Source organism: Phlebotomus papatasi, chromosome 3 (genome assembly GCF_024763615.1).
Source record: "Phlebotomus papatasi isolate M1 chromosome 3, Ppap_2.1, whole genome shotgun sequence".
In the NCBI taxonomy this organism is placed as follows: Eukaryota; Metazoa; Arthropoda; class Insecta; order Diptera; family Psychodidae; genus Phlebotomus; species Phlebotomus papatasi.
In genome coordinates, this window is record NC_077224.1 from 50,386,827 (window position 1) to 50,404,694 (window position 17,868).

Sequence of the window (17,868 nt, forward strand, 5' to 3'; positions counted from 1 at the left end):
AAATACCTTCATTTCTTTCCTGAATTTGTTGAAATTTCGCCATATAAATTAGAAAAATTAATTATAGGTTATATTAAATAATATATGACAAGCCATAATCGGAAATAAAAGAAGTACAAACAAAACTTGTAACGTGTGATAAACCCTGAAATGCTTATGCAAGATGTGATTCTTTTGTAGGTATTCTCAGAATATTGTACTTCGAAACACATCTAGAAATATGTATCATTACGATTAAATTACAAGATCAAACATAGCATTTTTCATAGCAATTCCCTTTTTGTATTATCTCTTATAGAAATATTCCTCATCAAAAACAATTTCCGCATAAAACTCTCCAAATTGTTAGTATCTTAAAAATTCTAAGAACCTCCGAGAGGTTCTTGGAATTATTTCAAGAAAACAAGAAATTTGACGTCTTGAAATATTGGTTCTAGAATTGCAAATCTTGATATCCACAAGGTTTGTGTCTTAGATTTCAAGATTTCAAGACATTTGACAGATTGATATCTTGATCTTGATTTTTTGATTTCAGAATACCAAAATTATGAAATTTTCTTAATCTTGATCTTGGTCTCAGAATTGAGGCCAATGATTAGATTACATTTCAATCAGTTTCTGACTAAGCCGTCTCTCGGCTTAAGCCAAGAAACGGCTTAGTGAGTGGGAAACTCATGGGTATTTAGTCAAATCTGTATTTTGATTATTATAATTACATTAAGCAGTCTCTCGGCTTAAGTCGTAAGATGTGTCTAGGACATAAGATTCAAAATTATCTAAACATTTCAATTTTCAATATCATTTTTCTCTATGAATATATATTATGTTGTATCCGTCAGGGGATCTGTAGGAGCGGAGCCCTTAAGGCAATCACGTGGAAGAGCGGCTTGGCCGCCAGAGATTTCTCCAAAGCCATCGGTGTTCCTCTTAACGCTCTTTTAATATACTAAAAAAAAATGTTTCATAAAATTGTTCATAAAGTCTGTTAAGTAAGAGCATGACCGCCTTCATATGTTTAAGAAATGACTTTTTTTATTCTTAAATGCATTTATATGTCGTACTCCTTGAGGACCACGACGCGTTACCACTAATAATGGATCCAGTCATCACCGTGATTGATAGAAGGCTGGCCTTACGGTGGCATTTTTTCCATAAAAATTACAACATTTTTTAGTCATAACCTCGAAATGAGACGAATTCGTCTTGCCAGATCCTTCAAAATGTAAACAATGATGCCATTTTGTGACTATTACCACTTATCCCGGTACGCTCTCACTTAACAGACTGTAAAATTTTTGTGAATCCCAATTAGAGACTGCTTATAAATCGTATAATTCACAAAACAGTTTTGTAAAACTTTGTGCTTTTTACAAACATTGTTCGTGACATGTTCACTTAACGAGCATTTTTAATTCTTTTACAAACATATTGGTACATTTTTGTTTGTTTATTTAAATGGCAAAACGAACTTTTTTTGTATACGACCACTTACAAAGAAATTTTTGTAAAAGAATAAAAAATGTTCGTTAAATGATGATTTTACGTACAAGGATTGTGGAAAAAGTACAAACTTTAACGAACTTTTTTGTGCTTGCTTGTTATTTATAAATTAGCGACGTTCACGAAGTGGATTGATCCTCTAGTCTGAAGACCAGTCTTAATAGTGGAAAAAATGGTTATTACTATTTTTCTTACGTCTTTTCTCTTCAATTGATCCATCAGAATTCCTATCGTCATTACATAGGCTTCAGACCTAAGGTCAAGATTTTTTTTTGGAAAATTTTGACTGGATTCGATAAGAAGTGTATTATTTCTTAAAAAAGATAAAAAGAATATTGCTTGATATTTAGGATTTTAAAGTCTTCAGGAACTAGGTTAAATATTTACTCTAAAGACCGTTTTGAAAGGTTAAATATTTTTTCTAAATTTGAAATATCCATTTCGCACAAGCATTTTTAAGTTAATGCACCTCGATTTAATTTTGCCAAGTTCAACACTTGAAAAATAAATATAGAGATCAAAAATTATGTTCCTGCCAATTTTATCTCAATTCAGAAATTTCAAAAGTGGTCCAATTTTTTCATCCAAATAGTGACGGACATTCAGTGTTCATTTGCATCTCAGGGATCAAGTGTAGGTGATACAATCACGGCTCATTTAAAGAAGCCGATGGGCTTCAAAGGAACCCCCCTGTTTGCCGATGATCGCAGCATAAACCCAGAAAATGATGTGAACTGCATCATAAAACCAGATCTCAATGATCCCACCGAGTTGGGATACCTGCTGAAGATCTTAGATTTTTCACGATGTGGCGTTCTGAGGCGCAACGGATTCGTCCACGTGCGAATATGGTTCCCACAGTTCCCCGGTGTCGTGATGCAATCAGACCAAGAGTTGATCATCATGTGCAAGCCACCAGAACCAACGGTGATCCAGAACAAGGCGGCTGGCTTCGCTGGAAGTTTGTAAGTGATAATTTTTGCTTAGGTTACTCAAAAATATCTCTTCATAGTTGAAATAATTGCCACCTGCCAATGAAGTGGACAGGTTAATTCTATGAAAAACTTTTCATGAATGAGCACACAATAGCACGCAGAGTTCAATGAATTTACTCAAGATATAACCCTCTCCATATCAAATCTTTCATTCACTGTTGTTTTTGCTGGACTGTAAAAATCACAAAAATCATCAACCTGTCAGGAAGTCAATGAAAATTGCACGAGTCAGAAAAAGAAATAATTTTCGAGAGATGATCATTAAGTGAACAAAAACAGACAAAAATTGTCAATTATGCTTCCCAAGACGAATCAACACCTCAATGTACGATCGTGATCTTTTTCAATCTGTGCTTCTTCTAGGGCATCCTGTCAGTCAGACACCTTATTAAATTTCCGATCTTTTCCCATTTTCTCGCTTCAACACGCCCCGAAAGTTCCACCTCATTGAAAACCGCACCGAGATCACTCTTAATCCTTCCAATGATCGATAGATTTTAATGGGGATCCATTGCCTCTCTCTTCATGGGATTAAGGGCTAACATTCGATTAAGTGGATTATAGATTGAAGTCAGAGATCCACAATCCGGATTCGATTCATCAATGCTTCACAGTTTTCTCAGAAGGAATTCTGACTTCTCACGCCATTGAATTTCTACAACAATTTCAAGGGAGAACATTTTTCTGATGATCTTTCGGATAAAATTGCATTTTAATTGGTATATTGTACAGAATTCTTCAACTGGGATGCCACGGATGAAATTGAATTTATCACAATTGATCCTTGTGATCATGTAGCTCGTTATTGAAGTTAAACAAATCATATCAGAATATCGAATATTGTAAGCTTAATAAAAAAAAAAAACATTTTAAAATTAAATGTATTACAGGATGGATTTACTATATAGCCGTCTTACTTTCTGCTATTCCTTTTTAATTAATCGAAATGTATTTTTAATTTTAAAAATGTTGATATACAAAAAGTTTCGTTTAAAATGGGTTACTTATAATAAGTTTATAATATTACAAAACATATTATCCTTCAAGATTTTTTTTAATATTAGCTTAATTTGGATGAACTTCATCTGAATATGACTTTGAGCGGCAACCCCTTTAAGAATTTATCACTCAATAATTACCTACTGTTTTTTTTTTTTGACTTGATTGGAGAATTTTTTAGATCACATAAATATATGGCAAAGCGTCTCAGCTTTGCAGAGTGCTCGAATTCACGAGAAAAAGCTATTCATGTATTATCTTTTTACATGCTTTTTGAGTAGATATCGCTTTAATACCGATTACATTGATTGATAAATTAAAAAAAAATAACATTCCAAAATAATAAATTGCTTAGGAAAAGTAGGTTTTAGAATATTTTGGCAAGGTTTTAGATTAGATTAGATTATGGCAAATCGGGATACTAATACCTAGGCTCGTTGAGCCTTTTGTACCTCCCGTGCATCTTTTATTCAGAACTAATCAGATTTATGAATATAATTCAGAATCGTTTCGTACACCGAGAAAAATTTGGATGGTATTTTCTACAAATCGTGTCTTTAAATTCTACTGCCTCAAAAGATAGTAGAAAATACCATCCTCCATAGATACTTTCCTTTAGAATCTACCATCTTGACATTTTAAAATTTGCTATCCTATGGATAGTAAATTCTAACAGCCGGATGGTAAAATCTACTATCCTCCTTTAGATTTTACCTTGACCTCTGTTAGATTCTAATATCCGGGAAGTAAATTTTGCTGGCCGCATATTAGATGTTAAAATTTAACTGGAAGACAGTAAATTTTAACGGAGGATAGTAATTTGGATTGGAATTACTATCCAAGCCAATAAAATTTGCCATCCTGCTGTTAGAATGTCATTTTGGAATATCGTGGGTGCTGATGCAACGGTTCCCGATATGCTTTGAATACATTATAGCAATTCGTGGCGCAGCTGGAAGATGCTGGACTGTCATCACAAAGGTCGCGTGTTCAAATCTCGGCATAGTCATCAATGTTGGAAAAAGATTTTCACGCATCAAAATGGCTTGAAATACAGAGAATGTCATCCAGGAAGGGCCCCAAGCCCTCAAACAATGACCAAAAATCAATGAAAATAAGGAAAAATAAATTTTTCCGACATTTTTCATTCTAATATCCGGCCAGTAAAATTTACTATCCTGCCAGTAAAATTTACCATCCGGATAGTAAAATCTAATATCCGGGGATATTAGAATTTACCATCCGGCTATTAGAATTTACTATCCATGCAATAGATTCTACAATTTTTGACAGTCCAATTTAATATCGCGTTTGCTGGGTGACTTTTTTACTATCCGGCCATTAGAATTTTGTATGGAGGATGGTAAATTTTACCATCCACATTTTTCTCGGTGTACACTGAGAAAAAAGAGGCTACGATTAACTTTTTTTCGTCATAACTTTAACACTTTTCGGGTGTAAAAATATATCAACATTTTTCAATGTTAATTTTACACCTTTTGAGGGTAAAATTAACATGAAAAAAGGGCAACTTTAACCCATAATATACCTAAAAAGGGTAATATTTACACCGATTTCGGATCAATACTGCAGGGTAAAATTAACATTTCCGGAATGTTATTTTGACTTTTTCGGATTTCTCTCAGTGTATGTAACATCCTGTGTAATCGACTTAAGTCCAATCACTGAGAGGAATCCGAAAAAGTTAAAATAACATTTCGGAAATGTTTATTTTACCATGCAGTATTGATCCGAAATCGGTCTAAATATTACGCATTTTAGGTGTATTAGGGGTTACAGATATCCTTTTTCATGTTAATTTTACCCTTAAAAATGTGTAAAATTAACATAAAAAAATGTTGATATATTTTTACACCTATAAAGTGTTAAAATTATGAGGAAAAAAAGTTAATCGCACACCCTTTTTTCTCAGTGGTTGAAAATTTAAAAATCTTTCAAAAAAATTGAAATCTAGGCAAATTAGTTGAAAAACAGTCTCTCCAAAGCGGTTAAGTTAAACTTTTGTCTTCGAAAATTCGATATTGAAATGTTTTTCGAGCATATGCGTCCACGCCTTGGCTACCTACAAACATATTTTCTAAAATTAAAAAAAAATCTAGGAACCATTTTCGAAATAAACCAAAAAACATGGTTTTGTAGGAGGTGAGAAAAAAGAAAAAAAAGAGACTGTCCTAGATGATTTTGATTTATAGGGGGGGGGGGGGGGTCATCGAAGACATGAAGTCGATATCTCTTACCGTTTAGCCTCTAGCCGTGTCCCACGTTAAATAAAAACGTGGATCATATAACTCTTCTCTCTTTGAGTTTGAGCAATGAAATATTTAGAACACATTAATTGAACTGTAAACAATTTTATGAAAAAATAGTTAAAAAACTCCCCATTTTTTCATGCATTTTAACTTTTTTTAATATACGAAGAAGTATATCGTCAGTTAAATCAGCATTTGTCGTAACTTCCTTTTGACAACTTTTCAGGAGAAGAAATTCTCAGTTCAGCATTATTTTTCTTAAAAATGAGCCTAAAATGCGATACTTTTGAGTCAAAATAATAAAATTGGCACTAATAAACTGTAAGTTAATTCGAGAAAATCGTTATAAAATGATTTAAAAGCTGAGATATTGAGATATATGTTAGAAGAAACACAATAATATTTTAACGTAACTTCCATCGGGTTTATAAAGCCGTAACTTCCAATGTTTGGAAGTTACGACAAATTCTAATAAATTTTTATTAATTAATGGAACTTACGATAATTTTTGTGTAAAATAATTTTTAATGGGCCTATAAAAGTTTCTCAAGTGTGTTTAATAAACAAAATTACGCTGATTCTGAATATGTATATATCCCAAACTCACAAAAAAGAAGTTACGACAAATGCTGATTTAACTAACGAACTGTTCCCTCTTTGAGTTTGAGCAGTAAAATATTTAGAACACGTTAATTGAATAGTAAACAATTTTATGAAAAAATCGTTAAAAACTTCGTATTTTTTCATCCTCTTTAACTTTTTTTTAATATACGGAGAAATATTTTCTTAAAGTTCCATCCTAAAAATTTTCGTCTTTATGGAATCTAATGTAAATTGAATAATGAATTAAAGTATTTATTATTTATTAATGGATTCATGTCCCAGTACAATTTTTTAGTACATTATTGGGGCTGTATAAATAAAGTAAATAATTAATAAATATATAAATTAATAAATATATTAATAAATAATTTGCAAAATGATTTTTCAATGTTATATACGTAGATATGGTATACCGTTTCTATTGAGCTATCTTTACCAATAACTTAATGAAGTGTTATTCAAAAACCTTTCAGAAGTTCTAACATTCATTTCTTTGGAAGAATAAATGCAAAAAGTTATGATGAGGTTGTTAAGAGGGACTAATTACATTTATTTTCCTTTTATCAAGATTTCAGACAAACCTTCCTTCACCTTGTGTTTGTTATTAGCCTTCTGAGGGGCGTGGCTTATTTTCCAAAAAATACAATTGAAATACCACATCTTCCTATTTTAATGTGAAACGTGATTTGTTCATGATACGCCCCTGTATCTCATTGAAATACCAAATATTTGTAATCTCGTTAGTCAGAATTCTTGAAGGGGTGTGGCGTAATGTTTTTCCTGGGTGGGGTTCACTCATAAATGCAAACATTTCCTAATTGGAGAATCGATAGACGAATCCACGAATAACTTGCAACTTTATGATAGAGAATCATGTGCAAATTTGATAAAGTTAATCGGATATTTGCTTCTGTAAGATTGGTTTTCCTGATTTGCAGATTTTTTCTAATTTGCACACTACATCCTCCCATCAAGTATTCTTACGTTGTAAAAAAAGTTCATCAATAAATCTTTTCTTCATCACAAGAACTTATGAGGTGATTTACCATCTCATTTCACACACAAACGATCATTTGTGATTGATCTTGTGGTTATGAAACACGTGTCAAAAACCTTTGCAATTTGTATCATACCCACAAGAACAGACTTCCTAAACAAGAAGGATTTTTTTGCCATTATGATCAACACTGCAGACTCTCAAGAGATTATTCCAGCACTATTTTATTCTGACCCTTTTGTCTGTTGATCTTCTGTTCTTTTCCGCCGATCATTCCCTTCCTGTTAGAATCAATTAAATGCCCATGATGCTGTAGTCGGAACAACGTAGCGTAATTATAGAGAAACATCTGTAAATGCATCATCGCAATGTTCAAACCAATTCTAATGGAATTCTTCTTGATTTCATTTTAAGAGAGAAAAATGATCTCATTTTTCCTTTCAATGGCAATAAAAAACAGAAACTGTTGATAGACGAAAAGAATTTTTTTCTATCTCAATGGAATTTACAGTTTTTGAGGGGTATCTTCAATATCTTGGATTTAGTTGAAGATGCTATGATGAAATTCAATGAGTTTTTAATGGTTTATCATTGGATTTTCTGTAGTCCACATGGAGCTCGAGTGTCTGGTGTGGTTGAAGAGACTCCAGGAAGGTTGGAGTATGAAGTGGCTCTGTACAAAGAAGCTCCTCCAGTGGCCAGAATTAGTGCTGCACATCTAAAGAATTCATCTCTTGGCAATCCAGTCACGAATAATGAAGTTCCTGTTGATCAAGCCGTTCCCATTGGCACAAAATTGCAACTGAGAGCGAGAATTAGTGCCCAGAGTGTTTGGAAATATGTGAAGTTGATGGAAGTGACAGTATCTCCAGATCCGGATGATCCTCATGCTATTGGTGCTGTTGCTTTGGTCAGAGAAGGATGTCGGAACAGAGATTTTGCCTCAATCATTCCTCATCAGCCAGCTCGCTACAGAGATCGCTCCAATGAGGTCTTCCTGGACTTTGAGGCCTTCCTCCTGAGTTCCATGAAGGAAAGGAGTACCCTATGGATTCATTCTCAGATCAAGGCGTGCATGGAAGCAGCTGACTGTCAGCCAGACTTTTGCCTGGATCTCTTTGAGCCATCAGGTAGAAGTTGATCTTCATCCTAAAATACCTTGCAATCGCAATTTTGATGGAATGATCAATGGGATTTTTCTTACAGGTCACGGACGAAGGAGGAGAGCAATCGCTGATAAAAATGCAACTGATTACACCAAGTTCAAAGAGAACATTGAGTACACAGTGATCATGCCTGGAGATTACGAGACTTTGAAATCCAATCAAACTTCTGACCAGTGTAGGAGTTTTCTCCTCATCTCTGCCCTTTTATCCTTCCTTTTGGCTCTTTCTACCGTCATTGTAAGTTAATTTTCACATAGAAAAATCTTAAAGGGAACTACACATCCCATTAAGCATGTACCTTTTGCAACCTTTGAATGTGGGGCAGCTTCGTAATTGGGATTTTTCACCTATTTTTAAATAAAATTGAGCCTTCCCAAGAAGCAAAATAGCTGCCTTATTGAACCAAGTATTAGATAAGTCTTTTAGACCACTTTTAAAAGATTTAAAGTGAAAATTATCTGTGAAAATTCCTATAGCAGCTCTTAAGATCTTTAAAAGAGTGCGCCACTTTACTTATAGTAATCACAGTGATGGAAGCAAGAGCGTTATAAGTAAATTAATAGATTTTTGGTTCTATAGTGCTCTACTTAGGGAATTCTACAAGGCTATTTTAAGAAAAAATTGCTGCTTGGGTTATCTGGATATAATTTATCCAGATTGAACTAGGAGATTTAAACACAGAAGAACAATCTCAATTTCAAAGGTGCCCTACTTCCCCCTATGCAACATTATTTAACATTACTCTCCTTTCAATCTTCCAGACTTGTGTGGCTGTTTTTAAGCTTCAGAACGGTCGAAAACATGTTGAATATGTAGATGGACACAAAGGATATGCAGGACGAGCAATTGTGCAATAGACAAAAGAAAAAAAGATTAAATAACATTTAAGAATAATTTTCCAAATTGGGGGACTTTGTGAATTTCTAATAGAAATTTCTGATCATTGTTCTTTCACCTGAAAAAGCTCATTATTATTTATTTAAGTAACACTTGCGAGTTGATTTCATGTGCAAAAATCTCTGAGGACACTCCTTTTATTTGGGTGTTTTGCTATTCATCATCTTCAACGGGGTTCGATCAGACATTTCTATTGGAAAGTAGAATCAAATTGAGTAATTTATTAATTTATTTATTGTAGTATTAACAGCGTGAGACAAGAATGTCCTTGCGCAATTTCTATTGACCAATGAAAATGTAGATTTAGGTTTTTTTCTTATAAGGAAAGTTAAATTTGTGACGATGATCAATAAAGGCAGATGCGATTTAAAGCTTATGTCAATTTTACTTTTTCATTTCAATTTTAACAAATTTAGAAATAAATATTTTTTCCGTCCTTTTTAGAATTATTATACACAGTTAAAAATAAAGGATATAAAGACCGTTAACGGTTCAATTTTAAAAATGTGTCTGTGCTTAATAAGCCAATCAACAGCACTGTAATTGTCAAACAAACCCCTTCAAATGCTGCAGTAAATAAAATAATGTCAGAACTGAGTCTGGTGGTTTTCTGTGTCCTCATAAAATTCGAATAAAAGGTGCTTAAAAATGTTTGGAAATTGGAAAAATTGGTGTCGATTGTGTGCTAAAATAGACTCAGTTAATGGAGATGAAGTATTTAAAACAGAATCTATTAGTGAACAACTGGAAATAGTCAATAAATATTTCATGATTTCGGTAAGGATGTTTCTTCATTTTTATATAAATACCCTGATAAATTTAACAATTTCTATATTCTTGCGACGATCTCTGAGTCGTTCTATATCATAATTAATAAAAATTTCCTAAGAAATATGCAAAGAATTATGAGAAATTAAGAAAAATTGTTTTGTTTACATTTCTGACAAACATTAGAAACCGTTCAATTGTTTTGAAGAGAATAACATTTGTATAGATTATTTCTTACAATGTATAATTACATTACTAAATTATTATACGTTGTGTTGTAAAACTAAATCAAAATTTATATTTGAATGCTGCTTTTTTGATAGACTTTTCTAAATACTTTGCTTTAATTTGGGCATAAAGGCCTCTACATATTAGGAACAATTTTCATCAAAAAGTGTTCTTTTGAAGGAAATTGCCTACACTGCTGTTTGAAACATAAGAATTCTGTCAAAAATGCAATTTTTAACGAAAATTGCTCCCAATCTTGACCTTAAGGCCTCTACACTAGGATATTTTTTTTTATATTTTAAAAGAAAATTCCCCCCATCGTTATAAGGTGTCTACACACTAGGAGCAATTTTCTTCAAAAATTGCCTTTTATGAAAAAATTCTGACATTTCTGCCTTCAAGGATAGGGGAAATTTTCTTATTTGATGTGTTTTATGTAGGTATACCTGTAGGTATACCAAAAGCGCATACGCTTTTGGTTACCATTCAAAAAATAATGATACCCCTTTTACCCAGTCACTGATATATGAAATTTCTTGTATACAAAACATTATTGTTATACTCTCACAAAAGATAAAATAAGCCTCCTAAACATTCTATTCGATTCAAATGTATGTTTTAAACTTATAATGCTTCAAGATTGCAGAATTATTTTAAAAAAAATTGTAAAAGAAAATGTGTCTCTTTTAACCTTTAGCTAACGCCTTATGAAGGAATTGAATCAGCAGTATGTAAAGACTGTTCTGATTTCCTAACCAAGTTAGAGAACTTCGGAGAGTGTTGCTTGAAATCAGACAGAATGTTCAAAGAACTAATGCTACAAAATAGCGTAACAGACTCAGATCTTCAATATATTCGCCTTAAACACGGAGTTGACAGTGAAGAAATCGTGAGTGCTAAGTTCTTTAATCTCTCTAAGAAACTACTAGAAAAGAATTTCTTTTGCAGAAATATAGTGCATTTTTGCCAGAAACTGACAATATTAAAACATCTAGAGAAGGTTCTGTGAATTCTGATCACTTTCAAGACCCCCTTGATGAAGACATAGAAACCCCAGTTGAAGCCAATAAACTGTCTGAAGATGAATCGGAAAAGTCAACACCAGTTCCTAAGATTCTAAAAAAGCGTATGTCCTGTGAGATGTTCTGTTTTAGAGAATCCTAATATTAGGCAATAGAATTTCAGGTGGAAGACCTAGGAAGTCCATGCAATGGCAAAACACAAGTCAATCGGAAATTAAACAAGAAGATGATGAAAATAAGTGTGATGATCGCACTCTTGTACTTCAAGATACCAATATCGTCATAAGAGATAAAGCTGAGCGATGGAGAGGTCCTAGAAGTGCCAGAGAGAAGCCTAGCGTATGTGAATATTGTTCGAAAAAGTATAGTCGCAAGTATCTTCTTACGCTACATATTCGCGAGAAGCATTCCAAAAAAGAGTTACCATTTGTCTGCTCAAAATGCCCCAAAAGATTTGTTTCGCTAAAGAGAATGCAACAACATGAAACTATACATTTACCCAATGACGAAAGGTTCACGTTTCCCTGTCCCTACTGTGACAAAAAGTTCAGCAAATTAGTTGGAGTCCAAGTTCATATTCGTGGTATTCACACTAAAGAGAAACCTTTCATTTGCGAAGAATGTGGAAAATGTTTCGTATCAAAGGGAGCATTGAAGGACCATCAGATAAGCCATTCAGAGGAACGATCCTTCCAATGTTCTCAATGCCCTAAGAAATTTAAAAACCAATATCGCTTGAAGATGCACGAGGAAGTACACAGTAGCATCACTTACGATTGTCCCCATTGCGGTGTTAAGCGCAAAACTAAGAGGAACTTGAAGTTGCATATGCTTGTTCACTCGGACGTCAAGAAATATAAATGCAATTATTGTGGAAATGAATACAAGAGGGCTAAGGCCCTCAAGGTAAGTGTCTTAAAAGTCGTAATCTTTAAGATCAATTTTTTAATTAATTTTAAAAGAACCAGCCTTTTGACCTTTTTCTTTTGTTTATAGGAGCATATCTTTTTGCACACCGGACAGAGACCTTATGAATGTCCATTTTGTGATAAAACTTTTGCGAGTGGATCCAACTGTCGGGGTCATAAGAGAAAAGCACATCCAACTGAATTGGAAGCCATGATGAAATCAGGAGTTGAACCGAAAAATGCAGTTCTGCCAAGTCTAGAATATTTACAATCTAGATTGATTTCTGTTGCTAATTCGGAGGAGATTTCTGATACATCCACTCGGTAATAAAAAACAGTGAAAATAAAAACAGAAACAAATAAAAAATTAACAAAATAAAAAAAAAAGTTTATGAAAATAATTTTAAGACTTCGAACGACTATTTAATGTAAAGAAAACTCGGGATTTCGATTTGGTTCTTCTCTCCTATTCTCTCATTTATTTTCTAAACAGGCTTTTGGAGCAGTGTGACCCCCTTTCAAGTAAAAGTGATGCGACAAATAATAAAAAAATAATGTGTTTTTTGTTAATTTATAATTAAGCTTAAAAAGACGAGTTGCAAGAAGTTAAAAAGGAGATATTTTTAAAGAGAATTTAAGGGGACGTCTCAAGCTTTCAACATCTTCGCCCTTATCTAAAATCATAAAAATCAGTTAGGCATTGAATTTTTTTTTGAATATTCAGAAAAACACTATTTAGTGTAATTTTCATACTTATCTTGCCTTTTTTTTCTTTTGTTGCTAGAGGTGTAAATTGAACACTCGACGAGGTTTAAATCTTTTATAACGAATTATTTTCCTAAATAATACATTTTTCATGCTTTTTGAACATTATAATAAAACAAAAGTGTTTTAAATTGATACAAGATATATTTGTGTTTATCCTTGATGACGAAAACTATTTCTTTATGTGCTTTTTCACGTGTTGTATAAACAGTGCAGAATTAACACTCGACAGAGTTAATTTTTATAAAGCAAAGTTAGTGTGAATTTCACTTTTTTCTTCCTTTTTTTGGTGTGAATTTAAACCCCGATTGCTATGGTGCATATTCTGCATATTCAACACCTCTTTTTAACCCCGGCTCCCAGATCCATTTCCCTGAGTGTATGAAAAGGATGTCACGAAATTTGAAACTACAGTAGAGCCTCCCCGTCTGACACATGGTAAGGGGGACCTAGCGTTCAGCCATTATAATTAACACTCAGCCTTAGCCACTATTTTAGCCTTAGAAGATATGTTTTAACGTTTTTTTCTTCGAAACGTGCCTAATAAGCCAATCAACAGTTCAGTAATTGTCAAATAAAACTCTTCAAATGTCGCAGTAAGTATATGTCACAAAATCAAGTCTGAGTGAATTTAGTGTGCTCATAAAATAAGGACAGAAGGTGCTTAAAAATGTTTGGAAATTGGAAAAAGTGGTGTCGATTGTGTGCTAACATAAATCTAGCAAATGAAGACGAAATATTCAAAACAGAATCCATAAGTGAACAACTGGAAATAGTAAATAAATATTTCATGATTTCGGTGAGGAAGTTTTTTTGATTTTTAATAAAAACATCAATTAATTCAACTATTTTTATATTCTTGAGACCATTTGTGATTTGTTCCAACATCGTTAAACCTAATAATAATTTCTTAATTTGCAAGGCTTTGTAAAAAATTTGAAAAAATTTTTTACGTTTTCATTGACAACTTCAGAAACCGTTCAATTGTTTTGAAGAGAATAACATTTGTATAGATTATTTCTTACAATGTATAATTACATTACTAAATTATTATACGTTGCGTAGTAAAACTAAATCAAAATTTGTATTTGGGAGCTGCTTTTTTGATAGACTTTTCTAGATACTATAGACTTTTTCAGTATCCTTCTAATTTTCAATGAGATAATCGTTAACTTAATATTAATTAATTATTTGTTTATTATTATTTGAATTAATTTTAGTTTGACCGAGACGTGTTCCTCTTATTTTATTTTCTAACGACATTTTTAAGGGTTGCCTATGTACTATAAGTACATAGGCAACTGTGCTAACTACATAAGTAATATAGGCAGTAACTGTGCTAACTGTGTGGCAGTAACTGTGTCTGCATTCGTCGTAAACGAAGACGCACAGCTGCTTGACGTTTGCAACGAATGCAACCACAAAGCAAATGCAGTTAACACAGTTGCTGATCCAACCTACGAAATATAGATTTTTTTGAGTAGTGAATAGTGAGAGATTGAATAGTTATAAATTTAAAAAAGATATTTTAGAAAAATTAGTGTTACTTTAATTTTTTGGAATTGAAGACTTGGGTATAAAAGCCTGTATACATTAGGAACAATTTTCATAAATTGTTCTTTTGAAGGAAATTACCTGCACTGTTGTTTGAAACATGAGAATTCTGTCAAAAATGCAATTTTTCATGAAAATTGCTCTCAATTTTGGCCTTAAAGGCCTCTAGGATCTTTTTTATATTGTTTTTTAAAAGAAAATTTCCCCCATCGTTATATTGTGTCTACACACTAGAAGCAATTTTCGTAAAAAATTGCCTTTTTTAAAATAATTATGACTCAATTTATGACAAAAATTGCTTTTAGTGTATAGACGCCAAAAGTTTAGATAAAAAACTTTTTGAAACCCTATTGGATTAAACACTGAATTTATAAGACGTCTTGCGTGCAGATGGGAGTAACATCTAGCCTGAATATTTTAACTAACTTATTCCTTGCTAGAACTCAGTAATTTTAGCTTCACCATATTAATAAGCAGCGGTCAGTCGAGATAAAGATTTTACGGTTTTTATAACAGTCCTAAAATAATTCTTACCCACTCATTGTTAGATGTAATTACTTTGGCATAAACCTCCACTTAAACCCTTGTAATATAGGAATAGATGTTGAGGTCAATTATAGCAAATCAATCATAAAAGGAAATGTTCCTCTTTTAACCTTTAGCTAACGCATTATGAAGGAATTGAATCGACAGTATGTAAAGTCTGTTCTGACTTCCTAACCAAGTTAGAGAACTTCGGAGAGTGTTGCTTGAAATCAGACAGAATGTTCAAAGAGCTAATGCTACAAAATAGCGTAACAGACTCAGATCTTCAATATATTCGCCTTAAACACGGAATTGACAGTGAAGAAATCGTGAGTGCTAAGTTCTTTAATCTCTCTAAGAAACTACTAGAAAAGAATTTCTTTTGCAGAAATATAGTGCATTTTTGCCAGAAACTGACTATATTAAAACACCCAAAGAAGGTTCTGTGAATTCTGATCACTTTCAAGACCCCCTTGATGTAGACATAGAAACCTCAGTTGAAGCCAATGAACTGTCTGAAGATAAATCGGAAAAGTCAACACCAGCTCCTAAGATTTCAAAAAAGCGTATGTCCTGTGAGATATTATGTTTTAAAGAATCCTAATATTAGGCAATAAAATTTCAGGTGGAAGACCTAGGAAGTCCATGCAATGGCAAAACACAAGTCAATCGGAAATTAAACAAGAAGATGATGAAAATATGTGTGATGATCGTACTCTTGCACTCCAAGATACCAATATCGTCATAAGAGATAAGGCTGAGCGATGGAGATGTCCTAGGAGTGCCAGAGAGAAGCTTAGGGAATGTGAGTATTGTTCGAAAAAGTTTAAACGCAAATATCTTCTTACGCAACATTTTCGCGAGAAGCATTCCAAAGAAGGGTTGCCATTTGTCTGCTCAAAATGCCCCAAAAGATTTATTTCGCTAAAGAGAATGCAACAACATGAAGTTATACATTTACCCAATAACGAAAGATTCACATTTCCCTGTCCCTACTGTGACAAAAAGTTTATCAGATCAGTTGGAGTCCAAGTTCATATTCGTGGTATTCACACTAAAGACAGACCTTTCATTTGCGAAGAATGTGGAAAATGTTTCGTATCAAAGGGAGCATTGAAGGACCATCAGAGAAGTCATTTACAGGAACGATCCTTCCAATGTTCTCAATGCCCTAAGAAATTTAAAAACCAATATCGCTTGAAGATGCACGAGGAAGTACACAGTAGCATAACTTACGATTGTCCCCATTGCGGTGTTAAGCGCAAAACTAAGAGGAACTTGAAGTTGCATATGCTTGTTCACTCGGACGTCAAGAAATATAAATGCAATTATTGTGGAAATGAATACAAGAGGGCTAAGGCCCTCAAGGTAAGTGTCCTAAGTCGTAATCTTTAAGATCATTTTTTTTTTAAATTAATTTTAAAAGAACCGGCCTTTTGACCTTTTTCTCTTGTTTGTAATAGGAGCATATCTTTTTGCACACCGGACAGAGACCTTATAAATGCCCATTTTGCGATAAAACTTTTGCGAGTGGATCCAACTGTGCTGGTCATAAGAGAAGAACACATCCAACTGAATTGGAAGCCATGATGAAATCAGGAGTTGAACCAAAAAATGCAGTTCTGCCAAGTCTAGAATATCTACAATCTAAATTGATTTCTCTTGCTAAATCGGAGGCGTTTTCTGATTCAACCACTCGATAATGAAAAACAGTGAAAAATTAAAAAAAAAAAAACAGAAACAAACAAAAGATGAACAAAATAAAAAAAAGTTTATGAAAATAATATCAAGACTTCGAACGACTACTTAATGTGAAGAAAACTCGGGATTTCGATTTGGTTCTTCTCTCCTATTCTCTCATTTATTTTCTAAGCAGGCTTTTGGCAGTGTGATCCCCTTATGCAAAGGATGTCACGAAATTTTGTAATCGTTATGCGAAATGATCGTTACTTGTCTCGGTGAGTACGATAATAGATGGCGCTGCCAGAAGAGAGGGGAACATGTTGGGTAGGCTTGGTGTGATGAGGTTTGAGACAGCAGTCTCTTGGAGATAATTGTAATGACTGGAGGTCCATCCTGAAGTGTTCTCGGGAAGTTTACAATTTGAAACTGTCACTAACAAGTGATACACGTGCTATCAAATCGGTAGATCACACCAATTGTTGGCAGAATAAGTGCACAAACATTGATTTATTTATTGCGAATCAGATGCTTGAAATTTTGCAGCGGAGCGGTTTAATAAAACCTGTGGTGGAATGATAACTTTTCGACACTATCGAATAGATAGTATCGATAAAGCTGTATCTGTTTGATTGAACGAATGGCACCTTTTTACGCATCGTTAGGCCATTCAATGTGACATTTTTAAAAGAATGTGACCACTGATAAATATCTATATTACTTTCAGGAAGTGTAGCTACTGTTTAAACGTTTAAAGTTTTCAGAATCGACAGTCGATAGTATCGAAAATAAGTTATCATGTCATCCCTGATTTTAAGACCTTTTTAAAGTTGTTTGAAAAAAAAACAATTACAATCTCTCTGGTTCGTACATAATGCTTAATGTTTAGCACGCAATTAACTGATCTAGTATCTTACTGTTTATGCATCAATATCACGAAAGGTTATGGTTTATGGTGTTAGAAGATGTTTTAACGTTCTTTTTTTCGAAA

The 17,868-nt window shown here is 33.3% G+C and overlaps 3 protein-coding genes across 4 annotated transcripts in view; all 3 read left to right on the top strand.

Moving 5' to 3' along the window:
• The window catches only part of LOC129807197 (uncharacterized), a 33,346-nt gene extending 23,543 nt beyond the window's left edge, over positions 1-9,803 (top strand). For both annotated transcript variants that reach the window (XM_055856296.1, XM_055856295.1), the window contains 4 exons: positions 2,093-2,465; positions 7,971-8,494; positions 8,571-8,767; positions 9,292-9,803. In XM_055856296.1, the coding sequence (XP_055712271.1) occupies positions 2,093-2,465; positions 7,971-8,494; positions 8,571-8,767; positions 9,292-9,387 (1,190 nt within the window). In that variant the 3' untranslated portion in view covers positions 9,388-9,803. The remainder of the gene's footprint in view (positions 1-2,092; positions 2,466-7,970; positions 8,495-8,570; positions 8,768-9,291) is intronic.
• A 193-nt stretch (positions 9,804-9,996) lies between these two features.
• Positions 9,997-12,740, top strand: LOC129807196 (zinc finger protein weckle-like). The gene is made up of 5 exons (XM_055856294.1): positions 9,997-10,204; positions 11,121-11,312; positions 11,372-11,549; positions 11,609-12,351; positions 12,442-12,740. The coding sequence occupies exons 1-5, from the start codon at positions 10,076-10,078 to the stop codon at positions 12,679-12,681; spliced, it is 1,482 nt and encodes a 493-aa protein (XP_055712269.1). The 5' UTR covers positions 9,997-10,075; the 3' UTR covers positions 12,682-12,740.
• A 968-nt stretch (positions 12,741-13,708) lies between these two features.
• Positions 13,709-16,981, top strand: LOC129807201 (zinc finger protein 184-like). The gene is made up of 5 exons (XM_055856303.1): positions 13,709-13,917; positions 15,335-15,526; positions 15,586-15,763; positions 15,823-16,565; positions 16,661-16,981. The coding sequence occupies exons 1-5, from the start codon at positions 13,789-13,791 to the stop codon at positions 16,898-16,900; spliced, it is 1,482 nt and encodes a 493-aa protein (XP_055712278.1). The 5' UTR covers positions 13,709-13,788; the 3' UTR covers positions 16,901-16,981.
• Positions 16,982-17,868: the final 887 nt, after the last annotated feature.

What these genes read in the sequence shown, in the direction of transcription:
- LOC129807196 (XM_055856294.1), top strand. Translation starts at nt 10,076, where the DNA reads ATGTTTGGAAATTGGAAAAATTGGTGTCGATTGTGTGCTAAAATAGAC. An exon ending in ATAAATATTTCATGATTTCG is followed by an intron (nt 10,205 to 11,120) that starts GTAAGGATGTTT and finishes TTTAACCTTTAG; the next exon opens with CTAACGCCTTATGAAGGAAT. An exon ending in GAGTTGACAGTGAAGAAATC is followed by an intron (nt 11,313 to 11,371) that starts GTGAGTGCTAAG and finishes TTTCTTTTGCAG; the next exon opens with AAATATAGTGCATTTTTGCC.
- LOC129807201 (XM_055856303.1), top strand. Translation starts at nt 13,789, where the DNA reads ATGTTTGGAAATTGGAAAAAGTGGTGTCGATTGTGTGCTAACATAAAT. An exon ending in GAATTGACAGTGAAGAAATC is followed by an intron (nt 15,527 to 15,585) that starts GTGAGTGCTAAG and finishes TTTCTTTTGCAG; the next exon opens with AAATATAGTGCATTTTTGCC. An exon ending in AGAGGGCTAAGGCCCTCAAG is followed by an intron (nt 16,566 to 16,660) that starts GTAAGTGTCCTA and finishes TGTTTGTAATAG; the next exon opens with GAGCATATCTTTTTGCACAC.